Below are 17,874 nucleotides of genomic sequence, written 5' to 3'. Positions count from 1 at the left end.
CTCAGTGGGGCCCCAGAGAGGCTGCCTGTGCCCGCGACCCTCCTGGCTCTGCTTTACAGGCGCTGCGGTGTCTTGCTCACCAGCAGGCCAGAGGTGCTTCAAGCCCTCCCTCTTTGCAGCCACTCCCATGTCACCCCCTCCACAGGAGGGGCAAGGAGTGGCTGACACCAGTTTTTCCCCCTCCCGCCTCCTGTGTTGGCGGGGGAGGTTCGGGACAGGACAGGACGCAGAAGGTAGTTGGGGAAGCGCACGTGTACGTGTTGCTGAGACCACCCAATGGCTTCATCCTGACTGTCTGAGGGGAGGCTAGGCCAGGAGCTGGGTGTACCGAGGCCCACCTTCCTCTCACAGACCTTCTGTCCACGCAGGGCCATGGTGGTTTGCTGCCCCACAAGAGGGGTGAAGCAATAGAGGCCGGCCAGCTGGCCAAGTTGGAGCCTCCGGTCTGGCATCAGGGCTTGGACCAGATGGGAGGGCCTGGAGCCCCCTGGGGACAACCTGCACAGCTGTCCTCTGAGCACCCTGCACCAGCTGGGCTCCAGGGCAGCCAGGCCACAGCCTGGGTCCTCCCAGCACCAACGCCTGGGCGAGTCACCTCTACCCCCCCCCCCCCCCCAGTCCCGGGCCTCCCTGGTCTGCAAAAATGGAAGGAATTGGGCAGGAAAGCCACATAATGTGGCAACAGGGAGCAGAGGCTCCGTCATCTGGGAGGCCTCTCCCTGCCTTCCTGTCTGGTCTCCAGCGGAAGCCACTTCCTCCCTCACCGCCTCGGTTTCCCCCTTTGCAAACGGACAGAAATCTGCACACTTCCTCAAGTTATCTATTGCGTGAGATGGGCCGAGCACACCGGGCAGGGAGGGGGTCCGTCGCAGACCGGGCTCCGGGACTGTTAGCTGCCTCCTCCGCCTCCGGGATCCCATGTCCCGCTCCGAATGGAGCCTCGAGTGCAGACACAGGTAAAGGAGGGCCTCGTGAACTCCCTGGACGCTTTGGGGGAGGAGGTGGGGGGCAGCGGCGGCCTCTGAGTGCTTTCGGGAGGGAAGACAGACAGTGGCGTCCCCCATCTCGACCGTGGGGCTGGGTGGGCCCACCCGACCTGGGCGGCAGGGGTGGAAGCTGGGAGGTGCGCGTGGCTCCGGGTCACCAGGACCCACAGGCCGCCTGGGGTCCCCGGCTCCAGCAGCCCCCGCCTGCGGAGGTGATCGGCCAAGAGCCACAGCTGCCACCGCGCTACTCTCCCTCCCCTCCTCCCGCGCCGTGCGGGCCAGCGTGACTATTACTACTCCTTCCGTGGGAAGGCAGACCCCTCGCAGCCCGGGGCGCCGAGACGCCCCGCTCCCATGTGAGGCGCCCTCTGAGCTCCGGGGATGGGGAGGGGGCCGAGCCTGGGCGCCCCCGGTCGAGGCGGGAAGGAGCCCGACCGCCCCCCAGCATCCCAGCCCCCCCTCGGCCGTTCCACTGCGGCGGCGGCGCGGGGAGCGCGGGGAGGCGCGCGGAGATGGTAGCGCCCGTTCCGCCCCCGCCTCCCGCCGCCGCCGCCGTGCGCTCCGGCAGGATGGCGCGGGCCAAGCTGCCGCGCTCGCCGTCCGAGGGCAAGGCGGGCCCTGGGGGCACCCCGGCCGGCGCCTCGGCCCCTGAGGAGCCGCACGGGCTCAGCCCGCTGCTGCCGGCCCGCGGCGGGGGCTCCGTGGGCAGCGACGTGGGCCAGAGGTAGGGGCGGGGGCGCGGGGCGCCGCCGGGAGGGGCTTTGCTCTCTGCGCTCGCATCCTGCACGGGCTCCGCTCCGCTGCACCTGCCGCGTTGCTTGCAGCCCCGGGGAGGGGAGGGACGGCCGGGTCTCCCCTGGGGACCCCGCTCCCAAGCGCCCCTCCCCTTGTGTCTCCCGTCTGCCTGTGGGACCCCTGCTCCCTCCTGCTCTGAGAGGCTGAGCAGTGGGCCTGCAGGTGAAATCGGAGGAGAGAAAGGAGGTGGGGACCTGCTGACCCCTGCCCAAGCCCTGTCCGGCTGGAGGCTACACTCATGTTGGTCCCCAGCAGCCACTTGGGGTGAGGCAGGGCCAGCATCTGTGTCCCGCTCCAGAGGTAAGCAGTGTGAGGCCCAGGGCAGCCGCAGAGCAGATGGGAGCTGGGGCGCAGGCTGGGGACTCAGGCTCCCTGGGGCTGGTGCCTGGAGTTCGTGGCAGTAAAGGTGCAGGAGGCTTGTTCTCCCAGCCCGGCAGGGTCCTGCCGACCCCCTCCAGCCCCTCCTCGAGCATGGGCCCAGCATGACACCCCCATTTCACTGATGAGGACACTGAGGCTCAGCCTGCAGCACTAACTCTTAGCCAGCATCTCTCCTGTGCCAGGAGCCCTTCTAGATGCTGCGGGGGAAACTGAGATGAATCAGACCCCCCAATGTGGGCACACGTTGTGGGCACGAAAACCTGTGTGGGCTGGGCTGGGACAAGGAGAGGGGAGGCTTCCTGGGGCGCTGGCCCTGCAGGCGGAGCACCGGGAGATGGGCAGAGGCTTCCGGGCAGAGGAGACAGCCAAGGCCAAAGCCTGGGGTGCTGGGGTGTGGTGCCATGTGAGGGTTGGGGTGAGGCGTTGGCAGAGACTCAGCCTGGCAGATGGCAGACCATGGGTGCCTGGGGAGCCTCCCCCACCCCCCGCCACTGACCACAGGCCCTCTGGACCCTCCGCACTCTCGCACCCATCTCCTGCTCCTTGGCACGCCCCTAGAGGGCAGCTGCCCCGCGGTCATTCCCATTTGCCGGAGGAGACTGCTAAGGCAGGAGACTAAGTGCTCTAACGGGCACTCCTGGTGGACTCATACAGCTAATGGGCAGCCCCTGGGCAGGAGGGAGGCGAGTGCTGGCCAAGGCCCTGGAGACCAGATTCCTCTCTTCTCCTTTCCCTTCCTGGAGGCTGTAGGAAGCAGTGAGCCCAGAGGCTCTGGTTACCGGCAGCCTGGCCCCTGCAAATGACTGGCTTCCCGCTGTCCCTGTTCCTGTAGGGACACAGGGATGGCAGGTCCTGTCCAAGCTGCATCTGAACCCGCAGTGCAGCACGGGAGCTGCGGTGGCGGGGACACCTCCTCCAGGAAGCCCTCCCCCTACTCCGACCCCTGCCACCCCCAGTCCTGCACAGACCCTGCGTGTGAGCAGCCTGGCTGGGTCCCCAAGCTGCCCCTGAGGGGCAGGGTCCTCAGAGCAACTGCACAGCCAGCCCGGCAGCACTGGGGGCTGGTGCCTGCAGCTCGTCTCCGGAAGCATTAGGTGCACGCTGTGGAGTTTGCTCCAGACGGAAGCAGTGGGGAGCCATGGCAGGTTCCGGAGCAGACGAGGACTTGCAGGGTTTCAATTCTGCAAAGACCCGAGCAGGCAGGTGGGTGCCCTCTGCTGGAGGAGCCAGTGGCTGTAGCTCCTGCCCCAACCTGTGTGCAGTGTCTGGAACCAGCCAGGCCTCAGCCCTCCCCAGGGAGGCCCAGAGCCTCCCGGAGGCCTCACCACTGCTGGGGAGGTAGCACAGCAGAGGCAGGGGTCTCCACTGCCCCCAGGGGACTGAGCCACAGGGAGGGGCCGGCTCCCAATGCCCTGCCCAGATCGCCCCCCACCGCCTGCCCCTGCCACCCTGCCACCCTTCTCCTGGACTCCGTGGAGGGGAGAACATGGGCAAGGGGAACAGTGGGCAGCAGAGGCCAGGATGAGCTCTGAGCTCCCACTGGAGGCTGCTCGCAGAGGTCAAGGGAGCCCCAGGGCAGAAAGAGGGCAAGAGGGTCCAGGGAGGGGAAGGTAGGGGGGGCACAGGAGGACCTGGGCAAGGAGTGAGGGGCCGCCAGCAGGGGAGGCCTGTGAGCGGGACCTTGGGGCTGTCTGCGCCTCCTCCAGGGTAGCTTCAGGGGCAGGGCTCGCCAACCCAGGACCCTTACCAGGAGGGGCAACCAAGGAAGCCACTCGCTCAGAGCTGGGCTGAAGGAAGGGTTGGAGACAAAGGCAAAACTCTAGCCCAGGGGCTCTTTGTGAAGGGCAGAAAGGAGGGGTGGGGTCTTGGGGCGTGGGGTGGAGTCAGGCAGAGCCTGTGCAGGTGGTGCAGGGCCTGGGCAGGGTGAGAATCAGCTGGAGACCCTGGGGCAGCTGCAGTGAGTGGCAGCTGAGGGCAACCGTACACGCGCCACCCCTCCGCCACCGCCCCCCACCGCCCGCCAACCCCGAACTCAGGACGGCCCCTCTGAGCCTGGCTCCCACCTAGGACAGGCCTGGGGGCTCCGGGGCCACCTCTGTGTGCGGGGCCCTGGGGGCTTCTGAGGACGATGGGGGCTGCGGCAGGCAGGGAGAGTGAGCGCTGGAGGAAACAGCACCTTGGCCAGCCCAGGGCCGGCTGTGCACTTTGCTCTGGGGGCTGAGCCCACCTGCCCCTTGTGCTCTGAGCTTGGTGCCACCCTGCTCTCCTGCTGTTCCTCCCGGATCCCTCGCCTGTGGCCGGCCTCCCACTGGCCCGCCCAAGTCTCCCTCCCTCCCCCTCGCCGGGTTTTTCCCAGGAGTCCTCACCCCGGGGGGCCCCCTCCGCCCCTGCAGACCCACACCTTCATGTGCCCCCGCCCCCTGGCAGGAACCCAGCCTCTCTCCCATCCCCCATCCCCGGCCTGCTCCCAGCGAGTTCCTGGTCCGCCCTGACCTGACGCTGGGACAGGCTGTGGCCCTACCAGGCTCCCGCCCCCGGGGGAGCAGCTGTCACCCAACTCAGCACTCAGGCAGTGCCTGGGCCAGAGGGGATCTGAGCTGGATAAACATGCTGCTAAGTTGCTTCAGTCGTGCCCGGCTCTGTGCAACCCCGTGGACTGCAGCCTACCAGGCTCCTCCGTCCATGGGATTTTCCAGGCAAGAGTACTGGAGTGGGTTGCCATTGCCTTCTCCTGGAACTGCATAGTGATACACCAATTCAACTTACTGCTATGGGGGAAAAACACCATTTAATGAGACATGAAGGCAAAGCACAAACCCGCCTGAGGGCACACACGCTGTGGACCACAGCACTGCTATGACCAGAGCAAGTGGGGGACAGGGGAGGCGAGATGGATGGGAAACTGCAGCCTCGGGGGCGGTGGGGGGGCGGGGTCTGGATTGACGACAACTAAGCAGAACCTGTCAGAAGCTCCCAGAGACCCCAGACTCAGTGAAGCCCAGGCCCCCCCTGCTCTCTGCAGGCCCAGCCAGCACCCAGCCCACCTGCGGGGCACCCAGAGCTACAGGCTGGGGCCCCACCCAGAGAGCCCTATACAAGGCAAAGCAGGCTGGCTCCCTCCTCCCTGCCTGTGGCCTTGGGAAGGCAGCGGTCCTCTCTGAACCTTGGTTTCCTCTTCTGGAAGATGTTTGCTTTAAGGATTGAAGGAGAGGCCCCATGAAGCTGGAGATGCTGGGGCAGATGGGAGGGACACCAACAAAGAGCAGGCCCTCTGTGCTGCACCCCCCCACCCAGCTCCTGATGCTCCCACCAGCTTCTCCCTCCCAGTCTCCAGTTAGCGCAGGCCACACCCACCTCAGTGTTCTCTGGCTGCAGCCAGTCTGGAAAAACCCTAGGCCAAGGCAGCCTCAAGGGCAGCAGGTGTGTGTTGCTGGCCCAGGAGAGGGGGTGCCCCTGGGGGTCCCTAAGAAGCATCGGACTGCCTTGTCACCAGGAAGCCGAGGGGACAGGGCAGTGGGGTGGCACCAGGGCCTGTAGAGGGCAGGGGCATCGAGGAGAGGTGGGCAGGCTTGACGACAAGGAGACCAACTGTCACGTCCAGCTGGTGGCTCCTGTGTGGGGGGCGCCCCTCGCTGCCGTCAGCTTCCTGGGTGTCGAGGGGGCTGACCTGCTCCTTCCTGGACCCTGGGGTCACAGGGGCCTGGGGCAGTCTCAGTGCAGAGCAGAGCGGTGGGCACTCCTGAACCTGCTGTCCAGCCACTCACCTGGCTGCAGGCAGGGCCCGTCCTGCGTGCCCTCCGCTGGGAGGGTCACCCTGTCCTGCCGGGGTGGGGGCGGGGCGCATGTACCCGCGCTGCCGCAGGCACCGTGCTGCTTCTGGGGTGCTCAGGGGGCCAGGGGGTGTGCGCGTGGGCGTACCCTGCTCCCCTCGGCCCATGCCCGAGTCCTCCCTCTGTGTCTGGGAGCCCAGGCTCCCCCATCTGTCCATCCGTCCGCTGTCTGCATTGACGTGTCTGCTCCATTCCGCCCTCAGGCTTCACATGGAAGAGTTTAGCCTGGACTCCTCTGTGTCTGAGTAAGTGCTTGGTTCACAGGTGTCCTCCTGGCCCCGAGCAGACCCTGGGGGAAGGGGCTTGGGCCGTGACTGCCCAGGGGGAGGGTCCGCCGCGCCCAGCACCATCTGTCCTGCAGCCGGGCCAGAGCAGGGCACGGCCAGGACTGCTGGACCTTGAGTGGGGCTGAGGCTGGGGGCAGAACGCAGCGTGGCTCTCTGGGAAGGAGCCTGGGAGTGGGAAATGGGGTGTCCAGAGCCCCACGGTGGTGACGACAGCCCTTAGGAAGGGATGAGGACCCCACTATGGTACTGGTGTGGGGTCAGGCAAACAGGTGACTGCTGGGAACGAAGGCTTCAGCCCACTGCGGCCACCTGTGCAGATCCAGAACTCCAGGCGCCTGGCCCAGCTGCCCCACCGGGGAGCCCCTCCAGGCTTTTCCTGGCTTCAGTTAGGGCTGCAGAGGGCCCTTTGAGGTCTAGGGACCCAAACCCCTCAGCTCCTCCGCTGGGCATATTCATGGGAAGGAGCCCCTCCTCACCTGCTCACGCCCAGGGAGTCCAGATTGGCCACCACATGGGGCCTGATTATTCTTTCGTTAATTAACACCATTGGCAGCGGCCACCATCACCTACTCGGGGCTTCTCCACACTTCCTCCTGCAGCCCGAGGCTCGGGCATCGTTACCCAGGCCAGCCCTGGGCCTCCGTCCCCCAGCCGTGGTGCAGCGGGTAACCAGAGAGGGGGAGGGTGCCTCCGCCAGCTCCCTGGGGCAGGTCCCAGGCTGTTGGTGGGGGGAGGGGGGAGTGGACAGTTGCAGCTGCCCAAGGGGCTGAGGCTGTGGTCCTCTGCCCCAGAGCTGCGTGGTCACCAGCAGATCAAATATCCCTGGGCCCTTGGAGGCCCAAGGAGGCTTGTCGGGGCCGTGACCCAGCCAAGGTGTGAGGCCAGTACTGGGGAGGCCCAGGACAACACTGTTGCTTTGAGAGGTCGCTGCCCACTCTGCCTGGCAGCTTGGAGCCCTCGCTTTCCTTGGCATCCCAGACCCCAGGAGGGGCAACTGGCAGAAAGGAGGCCTGTGGCCGCAGGCTGGCCTGTGCCCCAGCCTGTGCAGTGGTGGGTGGGTGGAGGGCTACAGCAGAGCCCCGTGTCCCCCCGTCGTCCCCACTGGCAAATCTGCAACCGGGCTGGGTGTGGTGGGGCAGAGTGGTCCCAGCGCCACCGTCAGCTCAATGGCCCCGCCCCCAAACCGGACCAGCCCGGCTCCCTGCCGGTCCAGCCCAGGACCTGGAGCGGAGCTGGCCATGTGTCTGTCCCGCCCGGGCCCCTGGGCAGGTCACAGGTTCTGCTCAGTCTCAGAATAGCAGGCCTCGGAGTTGGCGCTCGGGCCCAGTCTCTGCTCTTCTGTCTTGCCCGCGGGCTCCTCGGCCTCCTGCCTAGAGCTCCCGGGAACCTGCTGGACATCCACCAGCCCGCAGCAGGCCTCCAGGAAGGAGGCCGCCGGACCTCGGCCCCATGTGAGTGCGCGGCTGTCACAGCCAGGCGGGTGGGCCTGCCCGCGGCCATGTGCCTGGTGTCTGGCCACCCTCCCACCAGGGCTGGCCGCCTGGCCCTGAGTTTGCAGCTTCCCGGCACAGGCCATCTGTGCCAGAACCGCCTGCCAGCAATCCCTGGAAGGCCACTCCCCAGCCTGCTGGTCAGCCCACCAGTCAGCCCCCCAGTCAACCAGGGAGGGCGGCAGCGTCCTCCACCTGCTGCGCCTGGCAGGTCCCGTCCGGGCGTGGGGTGGGGTAGGTGGGGTTCGAGCCACTTTGCTGGCACAAGGGGGCCCCCTCCAGTCCATCCAGTGTGGACAAGACCCTGCACACCAGCCTGGGCCTGGGCCTGGGCCACTAGAATGCAAGCCATGTGGGGATGGGCCAGAGCTGACTGCTGGCACCCGAAACTTGAGAGCCCTGGGCTCCGGGGGGAGCCCAAAGGCCCATGTCTTTCAACCCGCTGGGTGACGTGAGCCAGCACCCAGCCTGGGTGGGCTTCCGTTTCCAGGCGTGTGGGCACGAGGCTGGCAGGAGCCCCCTGAGAGGCCCAGTGAGGGGCTGGGGGCATGGCTCTTGAGCTGCCCAGCCTGAGTTTCTGTCCTCACAGTCAGAGAGCTGCTCACTCCGAGCAGGACAGACAGACCAGGGCTGAGGACTGTCCCGGGACGGGTGTGGGTTTGGCCTGGGGCTCATGACCTAACTCCAGGGGGTGCCCCAGGGCCCTTCTGAGGCGGGGTCCCGGAAGCCTCAGGGCTCCATAACTAGGCCTGCCGAGGGCTTGACACCTTCCTGCGCCCTGGGCTGAGCAGCAGTGGCCCCTCTGCTGTGCCCAGCCCTCCCCGCTGGCCGTCCGCTGAAGGAATGAGTGGCTGAACAGGAGCAGGCATATAGGGGGTGGACGCCTCGTCTGCCCCTGCCCAGGGCTCTTGAGCTTGTTAGCAGGGCCGTCGCTGTGTGAGCTCTTAGTGGTGTGCCAGGTCCTAGTCCCTGCCCAGCCCTCCCCTCAGAGCAGCATGCCACAGGTTTGGCAACTGGCCTCCACCACGGGGCCACCAAGGGGCCTTGAGCCACAGCTGGTGGGCATCCACCACGTGCCACCTGCAGCCACACACATGGGCTTATAGCACAGCGCCATCTTCTCTGGGTGATGTGAGGGATAGGTGTCGGCCAGAGTCGGTCTCAACAAAACCAGCCCTGATCGCTGGCACCACTGAGAGAGGGGGGCAGGGCAGGGCCAAGGGCAGGGGTCCTCTCTCACTTAATCCTCCTCTGAAAACCAACGATTAGCTGGATTTGGGGGCTTCCCTGGTGGCTCAGTTGGTAAAGAATCTCCCTGCAATGCAGGAGACCTAGGTTCAGTCCTTGGGTGGGGAAGATCCCCTGGAGGAGGGCATGGCAACCCACTCTGGTATTCTTGCCTAGAGAATCGCATGGACAGAGGAGCCTGGCGGGCTACAGTCCATGGGGTCACAAAGAGTTGGACATGACTGAGTGACTAAGCACAGCAGAGCCTGACTTTTCAGGGGAGAACCCAAGGTATAGAGACTGTTTTGATTTCTCCACAGTTGCAGCAGCCCTGCCAGACACCCTCAGGATTCCCCGGGGCAGGCGGTTCCTGTCACTGCCTGTTCCCCAGGTGAGGCAGCTGTGGCTCAGGCAGGTGAGGCCAGGCAGGTGAGGCTCAGGGCTCTGTCTGTCAGGCCAGATGGCCCATGCCCCCCGGGGTGGCCATTTCCTTCAGGAGCCTTGCTGAGCCAAGAGCACGCCCTCGGCTGAATTACACCCACCGCCTTAAACTTCAGGTTAAAGGGAAAGCTTGCAACTTGCGTTTTGTGGTGGGAGAAGTGGGCAGCCACAGCTCGTGGAGACAACAGACTTCCCTGGCAGTCCAGTGGTTAAGATGCATGCTTCTAGTGCAAGGGGCACAGGTTCGATCCTTGCTCAGGGAAGATCCCCCATGCCACATGGTGCAGCCAAAATAAAAAGAAGAAAAAAAAAAGTGGAAGCGGCTATGTGGATTTCCCCAGCACCCAGGCTCAGATTCCCAGGCCAGGCCTGTCGGTGTCCACAGCTGCCTGGGCGAGGGGATTGACAGGTGATGTGGGTCTCTTGTCCACATCAGTTACTAGGAGCAGTTCCTAGTCTACTAATTGCTAGGAGTAACTGGTCCCAGGTCAACTATCCTGACCCCCGGGTCTGGGCACGGACTTTCAGGGGAGGGGTGCCCAAGTGGAGGGCATGAGTGGGGGGACCCCTCCTTGAGGCTTCGCTGTGAAGGCAAGAGAGTGAGGGGGCATGTGGTCCCTTGGAACATGTGGGCACCACTCAGGGGTGTCTGCCCCTGACCTGGCCCCGGCCCAGCTCGGGTTGTCTGAGCCCCTCCTTCACAGAGAAGGCTTTTGACCAGCTCCCCCCAGGGAGCCTCGGGAGCTCCACTGACCTGGCCCCAGGCAGCACCTACAGAGGAGGCTGGGTTCAGGTCCAGGGGGGTACACTGGGGTGCAGTGGGGTGTGCAGAGAGGTACTGGAGTACAGTGTACGGCGAGCCGTGGAGGCGCAGTGCCGGGTGCTGGGGCGCCCTGGGTGCACAAGGGTGCCGTGCACAGTGGGGTGTGGCTGGGTGTGGTCTACGATGGGGCACAGGGCACAGTGGCGTGCTCAGGGATGCACCAGGAACCATGCAGGCTTCCCCGGGGGCTCAGATGGTACGGAAGCCGCCGGCAAATGCAGGAGACCCGGGATCGCTCCCTGGGTCAGGACGATCCCCTGGAGGAGGGCATGGCAACCCACTCCGGTGTTCTTGCCTGGAGAATTCCTTGGACAGAGGAGCCTGGTGGGCTACAGTCCATGGGGTTGGAAAGGTCAGACACGACTGAGTGACTCACACTCGTGAGGAGTACGCTGGGCTGTGACGTACAGTGATGTGCTTGGGAGCAGCGGACAGTGGGGTGCACAGAGGTGTGCGGGCTGGGGGGTACCATCGGGCGCACCGGTGGCACAGGCCCATCCCCTCTCACAGCGGGCTAACAGAGATGTGCCGGGGTGCGCAGTGTCCAGGGGGTGCTCTGGGCTTGGACCCTGCTCTGCGGGAGGCCTGTCCTGCTGCCCCGCTGGCCACACTGCATCCGGCCCTGAGGGTGGGGAGGCCCATACCACTGTCCCTCCCCCTGGGCCCTTCTTGAGCCCTGCGACCAGGGGTGGCCGCTGTGGTCAGGCCAGGGCCCCCCAGTCTGCAAAGGTCAGGAAGGTGCTGGGGCTCTGCCCACAGCCCCTCCCTCGGGTCCACCACCTGGGCGGGTGCAGACGGCTGCTGCCAGAACATCAGGTCTGTTTCAGATGCTTTGGGTCGAACAGACTGTGGGAGCAATGAATATTTTAAACACTTCGCAAAGATGATGGGGTTGCCAGCCCCTGGCAGAGCGGTGTCACGAAACTTTCAAGGTGACGGCGGCATTAATTTCTGCATTGATCAGAGCTGGAGCCTGGCCAGAGGGGGAGGATGTTCAGAGCCCCTGCTCTGAATGGGGGCAAGAGTGGGGAGCAGGGACTGGGGCCAGCGTGCACCTCGCCTCTGCCTGTGGACCACTGTCCTGCATCCCAGCTGCTCAACTGCCACCTCCTCCATGCAGCCCTCCAGGATTCCTTGGGCAGCACAACTCTGCCTCCAGGGTGCTGGATGTCCCTGCCTCCTCTCTCTGTGTGTCATGACCATCACACAGAGCCGTGGGTGAGCCACTGCCTCACCTGACGGCTTTGTCCCACCTCCACAACATCTCTGGGGGTGGATTGGCTCGCCTACACCTGACATCTGGGTAACTTGGACCGGGCCTTCCTGGCACAAAGCCTCACCCCAAATCCCAGGCTACCGGTGCCTCTGTCTGGTCAGGGGGCAGGGAACAGCAGTGATGCCAGCAGGCCACTTTGAGGTCCTGAGACCAGCCTCCGTTGCAGCTGAGGCAGCCTGGAATGGAGGCCGTGTAGGGGCCAGCAGGTGCCAGCCCAGAGCAAGGTGGTCCCAGCCCCAGACCCACTTCCGGGAGGAAGGCAATGCTAGACCCTTCCTGCGCAAGAACCTGGCGGCAGGGCTGTGGCCGTCCTGCCTGCTGTCAATACCAGAGTTCTCACTATGGTAGAACACGATGCCCCGGCCGGCCACAGCGGGCCTGCACCTAAGGTGTGGGCAGCGGCCCGTTCTCCCAGGCCCCATCTCACTGTGGGTGACCAGATGGCCCTTCCCCCATCTGCCTCCTCATTCATCAGGCTGCTCCTGCCAGTTTGTGCGGTCTGTTCCCCAGAGGCTGGGCGCCCACCCAGGGGCTCAGGGTGTCTGAGGATTGTCCAGGGCAACAGCCGCAGCTGGAGAGGGCCCCCTGCCAGCCCTGACCATCCCACAGGCTACAGCGGGCCTCTAGGCACAGCCACCAGGGGCCCCCAGAAAAGCACCTGGCCATCAGCTTCTGGAACATTCTGTGCAAAGCATATGGTGTGTTTTGAGCCAAGGGCCAGCCACTCAGGCCACCTGTAGTCCTGGCAGCTGCCATGACGGCCCAGGCTGGGGGCCATGAGTGTGCGCGTCTGCAGGGCCTGGAGGGCCCTGGGCTCTGGGAGGGAGGCAACCAGCCAGCAGGTCTGCTGGGGACACGTGGGAATGTGGGGCTTTGGGCTGGAGCCCCCTGACCCCAAGCCCACACCTTCCTGCCCCCCAGGGTCCAGGTGGAGTTCTACGTCAACGAGAACACTTTCAAGGAGAGGCTTAAGCTGTTCTTCATCAAAAACCAAAGATCCAGTGAGTGGGTTCTGTTGGGGGGGCAGGGCAGAGGGGCCTCTGTTGGAGCGGGTGGGGTGATGGGCATGCTCCTTGTCTCCTTGCCACCTTCCAGGGTGGGAGATGCCGGGACCCTGGGGAGGTGCGCCCCTCCTGGAGGCAGGGCTAGCCACGGCCACCAGGGGCACAGCTCAGCCCCTCACCTGACGGGGCTCCCTGGCACCACCATGTGGCCCTCCCCTTTGCCCTGTGGGCTCCCTCCACCTGCCTTCCCAGCAGAAGGCTGGCCACCTGGGATGCAGGATGGGGTGCGGAGGTGGTGCCTGTGGGTTCTGTTCCATCGATCTGTAGGTTGCTCCCCCAAGCCCCAGGCCCACCCCCAGGGCCAGCAGCTCAGGGACACTGTGCACCTCGTCCATGAGGCAGGAGGGCATGGAGCCTCTCGGAGGCCGGCCTGGCAGAGCCCCCTCAACGCAGAGCCACCTGGTCAGTGCTGGTCAGGACAGCCAGGTACAGCAGCCCAGGTGCAGAGTCCCAGCCGCTCCAGGAGCCCTGACCACTGCCTGCCCCACCCACCCTCACCCACAGGCCTGAGGATCCGGCTGTTCAACTTCTCCCTGAAGCTGCTGACCTGCCTGCTGTACATTGTCCGCGTCCTGCTGGACGACCCAGCCCTGGGGATCGGATGGTGGGTGACCTGCGGGCCGGGGGCTGGGCCCTCCCGGTGCCGTGACAGAGGCTGATGGGGTTTGCACAGGGGTCTGTGTGTGGGACCCCCCCAGGCCCCGCCGCCCAGAGCCATGGCTGGGACACAGCCCTCAGGCTGGCGCTGACACTGGGTGTCCTTGCCATGGTCGGTGGCTGCACGTGCAGCTGCACCCGGACAGAGCCCTCCCAGAGGGTCTGGGGTACTCCCTCCCTGCCTGCCCAGGGGGGCCCGGGGGTCTCCGTAAGGGGCTCTGGCTCCCCCAGCTCCTCCTGGGTGGGTGGGGGTAGCAGGCCTCAGTGGGGAGAGGAGGTGAGCCCCTTTCCCTGGGCACCCCTGGTTCCCCCTGCCCCTCCCGGCCCTGGGGCCTCTCCCTTATTTACATGGAACACCTGCTGTGAGGCTTCCCAGCAGGGCCATGGGCACAGTGCCCGCGCCTCCTGAGCGGATGCCCAAGAGCCCACAGCTGGACGAGGTGATTCCTGTCTCATGTTGTCCAGAGGGCCCTGCAGTCCTGCTCGCACTGCTGGTGGGAAGCAGTTCTCTGCCCTGGAAGCTGGTGGGGCTGGCTCTCTGTGCCCATGTCTGTCACGTCTCAGGGACGCCTGGCGTGATCCCTTCTCAGCACCACGTTGGTCCTGGTGGACACTGAGCTGGGGGCACGCAGGGCTGGGCTCGTCTGCAGCTGGGTTCCCATCTGCCCTGGGAGCCTCTCTTGACTCCCTCTACCCAGATTGGGGTTCCAGAAGGTTATGGAGTGGTCCTCTCTCCTGTTTCTCCTCTTTCTGGGGGTTTCCTTGGCTTCCTCTCCAGCCCTCTAGCTGAGGTTTTCACTTCTGCTCCCGTGTTTTGTGATTTCCAAGAGCTCTTCATCTTCAGGCGTCAGCCCCGCTGCAGGTGTCCTGCCGTCGGCATCTCGGGGTTTGTCTGAAACCCTTTCCTTCTTATATGTTCCTCTTCTGCTCGGTCTCTGGGCTCGTGGGCAGGGGACTTTCTCAAATGTTCTGCCACTCACCCTAAGGGTGGGTGTCCAGAGGCCGAGGGCCCTGCAGTCAGGATGTGGTCAGTCACTTGTCTCCCCAGCTGCTCAGAGCAGATCCTACCCCTCCTCACTGGAGGATAGGGCCTGGCCACTGGGCTCCTGCTGGCTGAGTTAGGAAGGAGGCAGGGGTGAAAGGTCGCTGTGCAAGCTTGCATCTTCCCCACCCCCACGTGCAGTGGGGCGGGTCGCCAGGCCAGACTCTTTCACCTGCTCCTGAGAACAGACCTCGTCTTCATCCAGAGTGTGGGAGGGCAGGTCCCACCGTGGTGGTTTGAGAAGGGCTCTAACTGACGTTGAGAGTACTTTTCTGTGTTCATCTCACCTTCTCCCACCTCCAGAGACATCGAGGCACCTGGCTTTACATCCCCAGGGAGACCAGGTCTGTTGTATTCAATGCACAGCACCTGGCACGTGGTGGGTGGGTGGGAGAGCAAATGGACGGATGGTGGCTGGGAGAGGCGTGGGTAGAGTGGATGGATGGGTAGTGTGTGGATGGATGATGGTGGATGGATGGGTGGTGGAGGGTGGATGGATGGAAGATGGACGAACGGATGGATGGGGTGGGGGCGGACAGATGATGGTGGATGGATGGAGGCCGGATGGATGAATGGACAGAAGGGTGGATCGTGGGTGATGTAAGGACACTGGATGTGGATGGGTGGATGGATGGGTCAGATGGATAGGATGGCTGCGTGGGTGGGTGGTGGATGGATAGAAGGGTGGCTCATGACTCCTATAGGTATTGAGTTTGCAACAACAGGCTCAGGTGCAGGAGGAAGTGGGCCAATTGAGAAAAAAGGAGGAGGGAGCCACCTGCCACCATGGGACTCCCTGAGAGTTAGGTCCTGTAGCTCGGCGACCTGGCTTTGGCTGTAATCTGGGGCAGAGCTAGCATGGCAGCCAGGCCCCTGCCCCCTTCCCAGTGCGGGGCGACCCGGTGGCTTGGGGAAGCTCCTCCTCAGGAGTGACTTAGGGAACCTGCTTCTTAGTCAGCACACTGGGCAGGAGCGTGGCTTTCTCTCCGTGTGGCACACACACTGTCCAGCCTCGTTTCGGCAGTTCTGGCCTCCGGGAGGCCCTGAGGGCGCCAGGTCCGTCTCTGGCCACACAGCCCTTCCCCTGCCGCAAGCCCAGGTGGAGCCCCCAGCCCCCTCCCGGGCTCCCCGCTGGTGTTCGCCTACCCGGCTGGCCTCTCCCCCTGCCCCTCCCCTTCTCCTCCTCAGAGGCCCGCCCCCTCAGAGGCCCGCCCCCTCAGAGGCACGCCCCCTCAGAGGCACGCCCCCTCAGAGGCACGCCCCCTCAGAGGCACGCCCCCTCAGGGGCCCGCCCCGTCAGAGACCCGGCCCTGCCTTTCCTCTTCAGAGACCTCCCCCTGAGAGACCTCCCCCTCAGAGACCCTCCTCTGCCCCTCCTTCTCAGAGACCCTCCTTCTCAGAGACCCTCCTCAGTTCAGTTCAGTTCAGCCTCTCAGACTCTTTCAGGACAACCCCATGGACTGCAGTACGCCAGGCCTCCCTGTCCATCGCCAACTCCCAGAGTTTACTCAAACTTATGTCCATTGAGTAGGTGATGCCATCCAACCATCTCATCCTTTGTTGTCCCCTCCTCCTCCTGCCTTCAATCTTTCCCAACATCAGGGTCTTTTCTAATTAGTCAGCTCTTGGCATGAGGTGGCCAAAGTACTGGCGTTTCAGCTTCAGCATCAGTCCTTCCAGTGAATATTCAGGACTGATTTCCTTTAGGATGGACTGGTTGGATCTCCTTGCAAAGGGACTCTGAAGAGTCTTCTCCAACAACACAGCTCAAAAGCATCAATGCTTTGGCCCTCAGCCTTCTTTATAGTTCAACTCTCACATCCATACATGACTGCCGGAAAAACCATAGCTTTGACCCAGATGGACCTTTGTTGGCACAGTAATGTCTCTGCTTTTTAACATGCTGCCTAGGTCAGTCATAACTTTTCTTCCAAGGAGCAAGCGTCTTTTAATTTCATGGCTGCAGTCACCATCTGCAGTGATTCTGGAGCCCCCCAAAATAAAGTCTGACACTGTTTCCACTGTTTCTCCATCTATTTGCCATGAAGTGATGGGACTGGATGCAATGATCTTAGTTTTCTGAATGTTGAGTTTTAAGCCACCTTTTTTGGTCTCCTCTTTCACTTTCATTAATAGACTCTTCAGTTTGCTTTCTAACTCTAAGGGTGGTGTCATTTGCATATCTGAAGTTATTGATGTTTCTCCCGGCGATCTTGACTCCAGCTTGTGCTTCATCCAGCCCAGCGTTTCTCATGATGTCCTCTGCATATGAGTTAAATAAACAGGGTGACAATACACAGCCTTGACATATTCCTTTCCCTATTTGGAACCAGTCTGTTGTTCCATATCCAGTTCTAACTGTTGCTTCCTGACCTGCATACAGGTTTCTCAAGAGGCAGGTCAGGTGGTCTGATATTCTCATCTCTTTCAGAATTTTCCAGAGTTTGTTGGGGTCCATACAGTCAAACGACTGAGCGACTAAACTGAACACAGTCAAAAGCTTTGGCATAGCCAATAAAGCAGAAGTAGATGTTTTTCTAGAATTCTCTTGCTTTTTCCATGATCCAGTGGATGTTGGCAATTTGATCTCTGGTTCCTCCGCCTTTTCTAAATCCAGCTTGAACATCTGGAAGTTCACGGTTCACATACTGTTGAAGCCTGGCTTGGAGAATTTTGAGCATTACTTTACCAGCGTGTGAGATGAGTGCAGTTGTGCGGTAGTTTGAGCATTCTTTGGCATTGCCTTTCTTTGGGATTGGAATGAAAACTGACCTTTTCCAGTCCTGTGGCCACTGCTGAGTTTTCCAAATTTGCTGACATATTGAGTGCAGTACTTTCACAGCATCATCTTTCAGGATTTGAAATAGCTCATCTAGAATTCCATCACCTCCACTAGCTTTGTTTGTAGTGATGTTCCTAAGGCCCACTTGACTTCACATTCCAGGATGTCTGGCTGTAGGTGAGTGATCACACCATCCTGATTATCTGGGTCATGAAGATTTTTTTTTGTACAGTTCTGTGTATTCTTGCCACCTCTTCTTAATATCTTCTGCCTCTGTTAAGTCCATACCATTTCTGTCCTTTATTGAGCCCATCTTTGCATGAAATGTTCCCTCAGTGTCTGTAATTTTCTTGAAGAGATCTCTAGTCTTTCCCATTCTATTGTTTTCCTCTATTTCTTTGCATTGATCCCTGAGAAAGGCTTTCTTATCTCTCCTTTTTGTTCTTTGGAACTCTGCATTCAAATGGGTATATCTTTCCTTTTCTCCTTTGCCTTTTGAATCTCTTCTTAGCTTTTTGTAAGGCCTCTTCAGACAACCATTTTGGCTTTTTGCATTTCTTTTCCTTGGGGATGATCTTGATCCCTGCCCTCCTCCTCAGAGAGCCTCCTCCTCAGATACCCTCCCCCTGCTCCTCCTCCCCAGAGACCCTCCCCCGCCCCTCCCCATGCCCCTCCTCCTCGAAGACCCTCCTCCCCAGAGACCCTCCCCCTGCCCCTCCTCCTCAGAGACCCCCCTTCTCAGAGACCCTCCATACAGCCTCTGCGGGGTGGAAGCAGACTTTGGTCCCTGAGT

General features: G+C 62.6%; 1 protein-coding gene across 17 annotated transcripts in view; it reads left to right on the top strand.

Annotated features, from left to right (window-relative positions):
* KCNT1 (potassium sodium-activated channel subfamily T member 1) overlaps positions 1–17,874 on the top strand; it is a 70,614-nt gene that overhangs the window by 25,881 nt on the left and 26,859 nt on the right. For 6 of the 17 annotated variants that reach the window (XR_006059062.2, XM_042245474.1, XM_042245475.1 and 3 more), the window contains exons 1-3: positions 5,990–6,237; positions 12,458–12,537; positions 13,105–13,204. Coding sequence is in view for 16 of the 17 variants with exons in the window: in XM_042245474.1 (XP_042101408.1) it covers positions 6,005–6,237; positions 12,458–12,537; positions 13,105–13,204 (413 nt within the window). In the remaining variant the exon portion in view is untranslated. Of the gene's footprint in view, positions 1–801; positions 957–1,537; positions 1,711–5,989; positions 6,238–7,564; positions 7,731–12,457; positions 12,538–13,104; positions 13,205–17,874 lie in introns of those variants that run through there. The other 11 variants (XM_042245477.2, XM_027966204.3, XM_027966202.3 and 8 more) reach the window with 6 other exon arrangements.

Source organism: Ovis aries, chromosome 3, assembly GCF_016772045.2.
Source record: "Ovis aries strain OAR_USU_Benz2616 breed Rambouillet chromosome 3, ARS-UI_Ramb_v3.0, whole genome shotgun sequence".
NCBI classification, from domain to species: Eukaryota; Metazoa; Chordata; class Mammalia; order Artiodactyla; family Bovidae; genus Ovis; species Ovis aries.
Note: the sequence above shows the minus strand (reverse complement) of the source record. Positions and strands in the feature narration are given on the sequence as shown.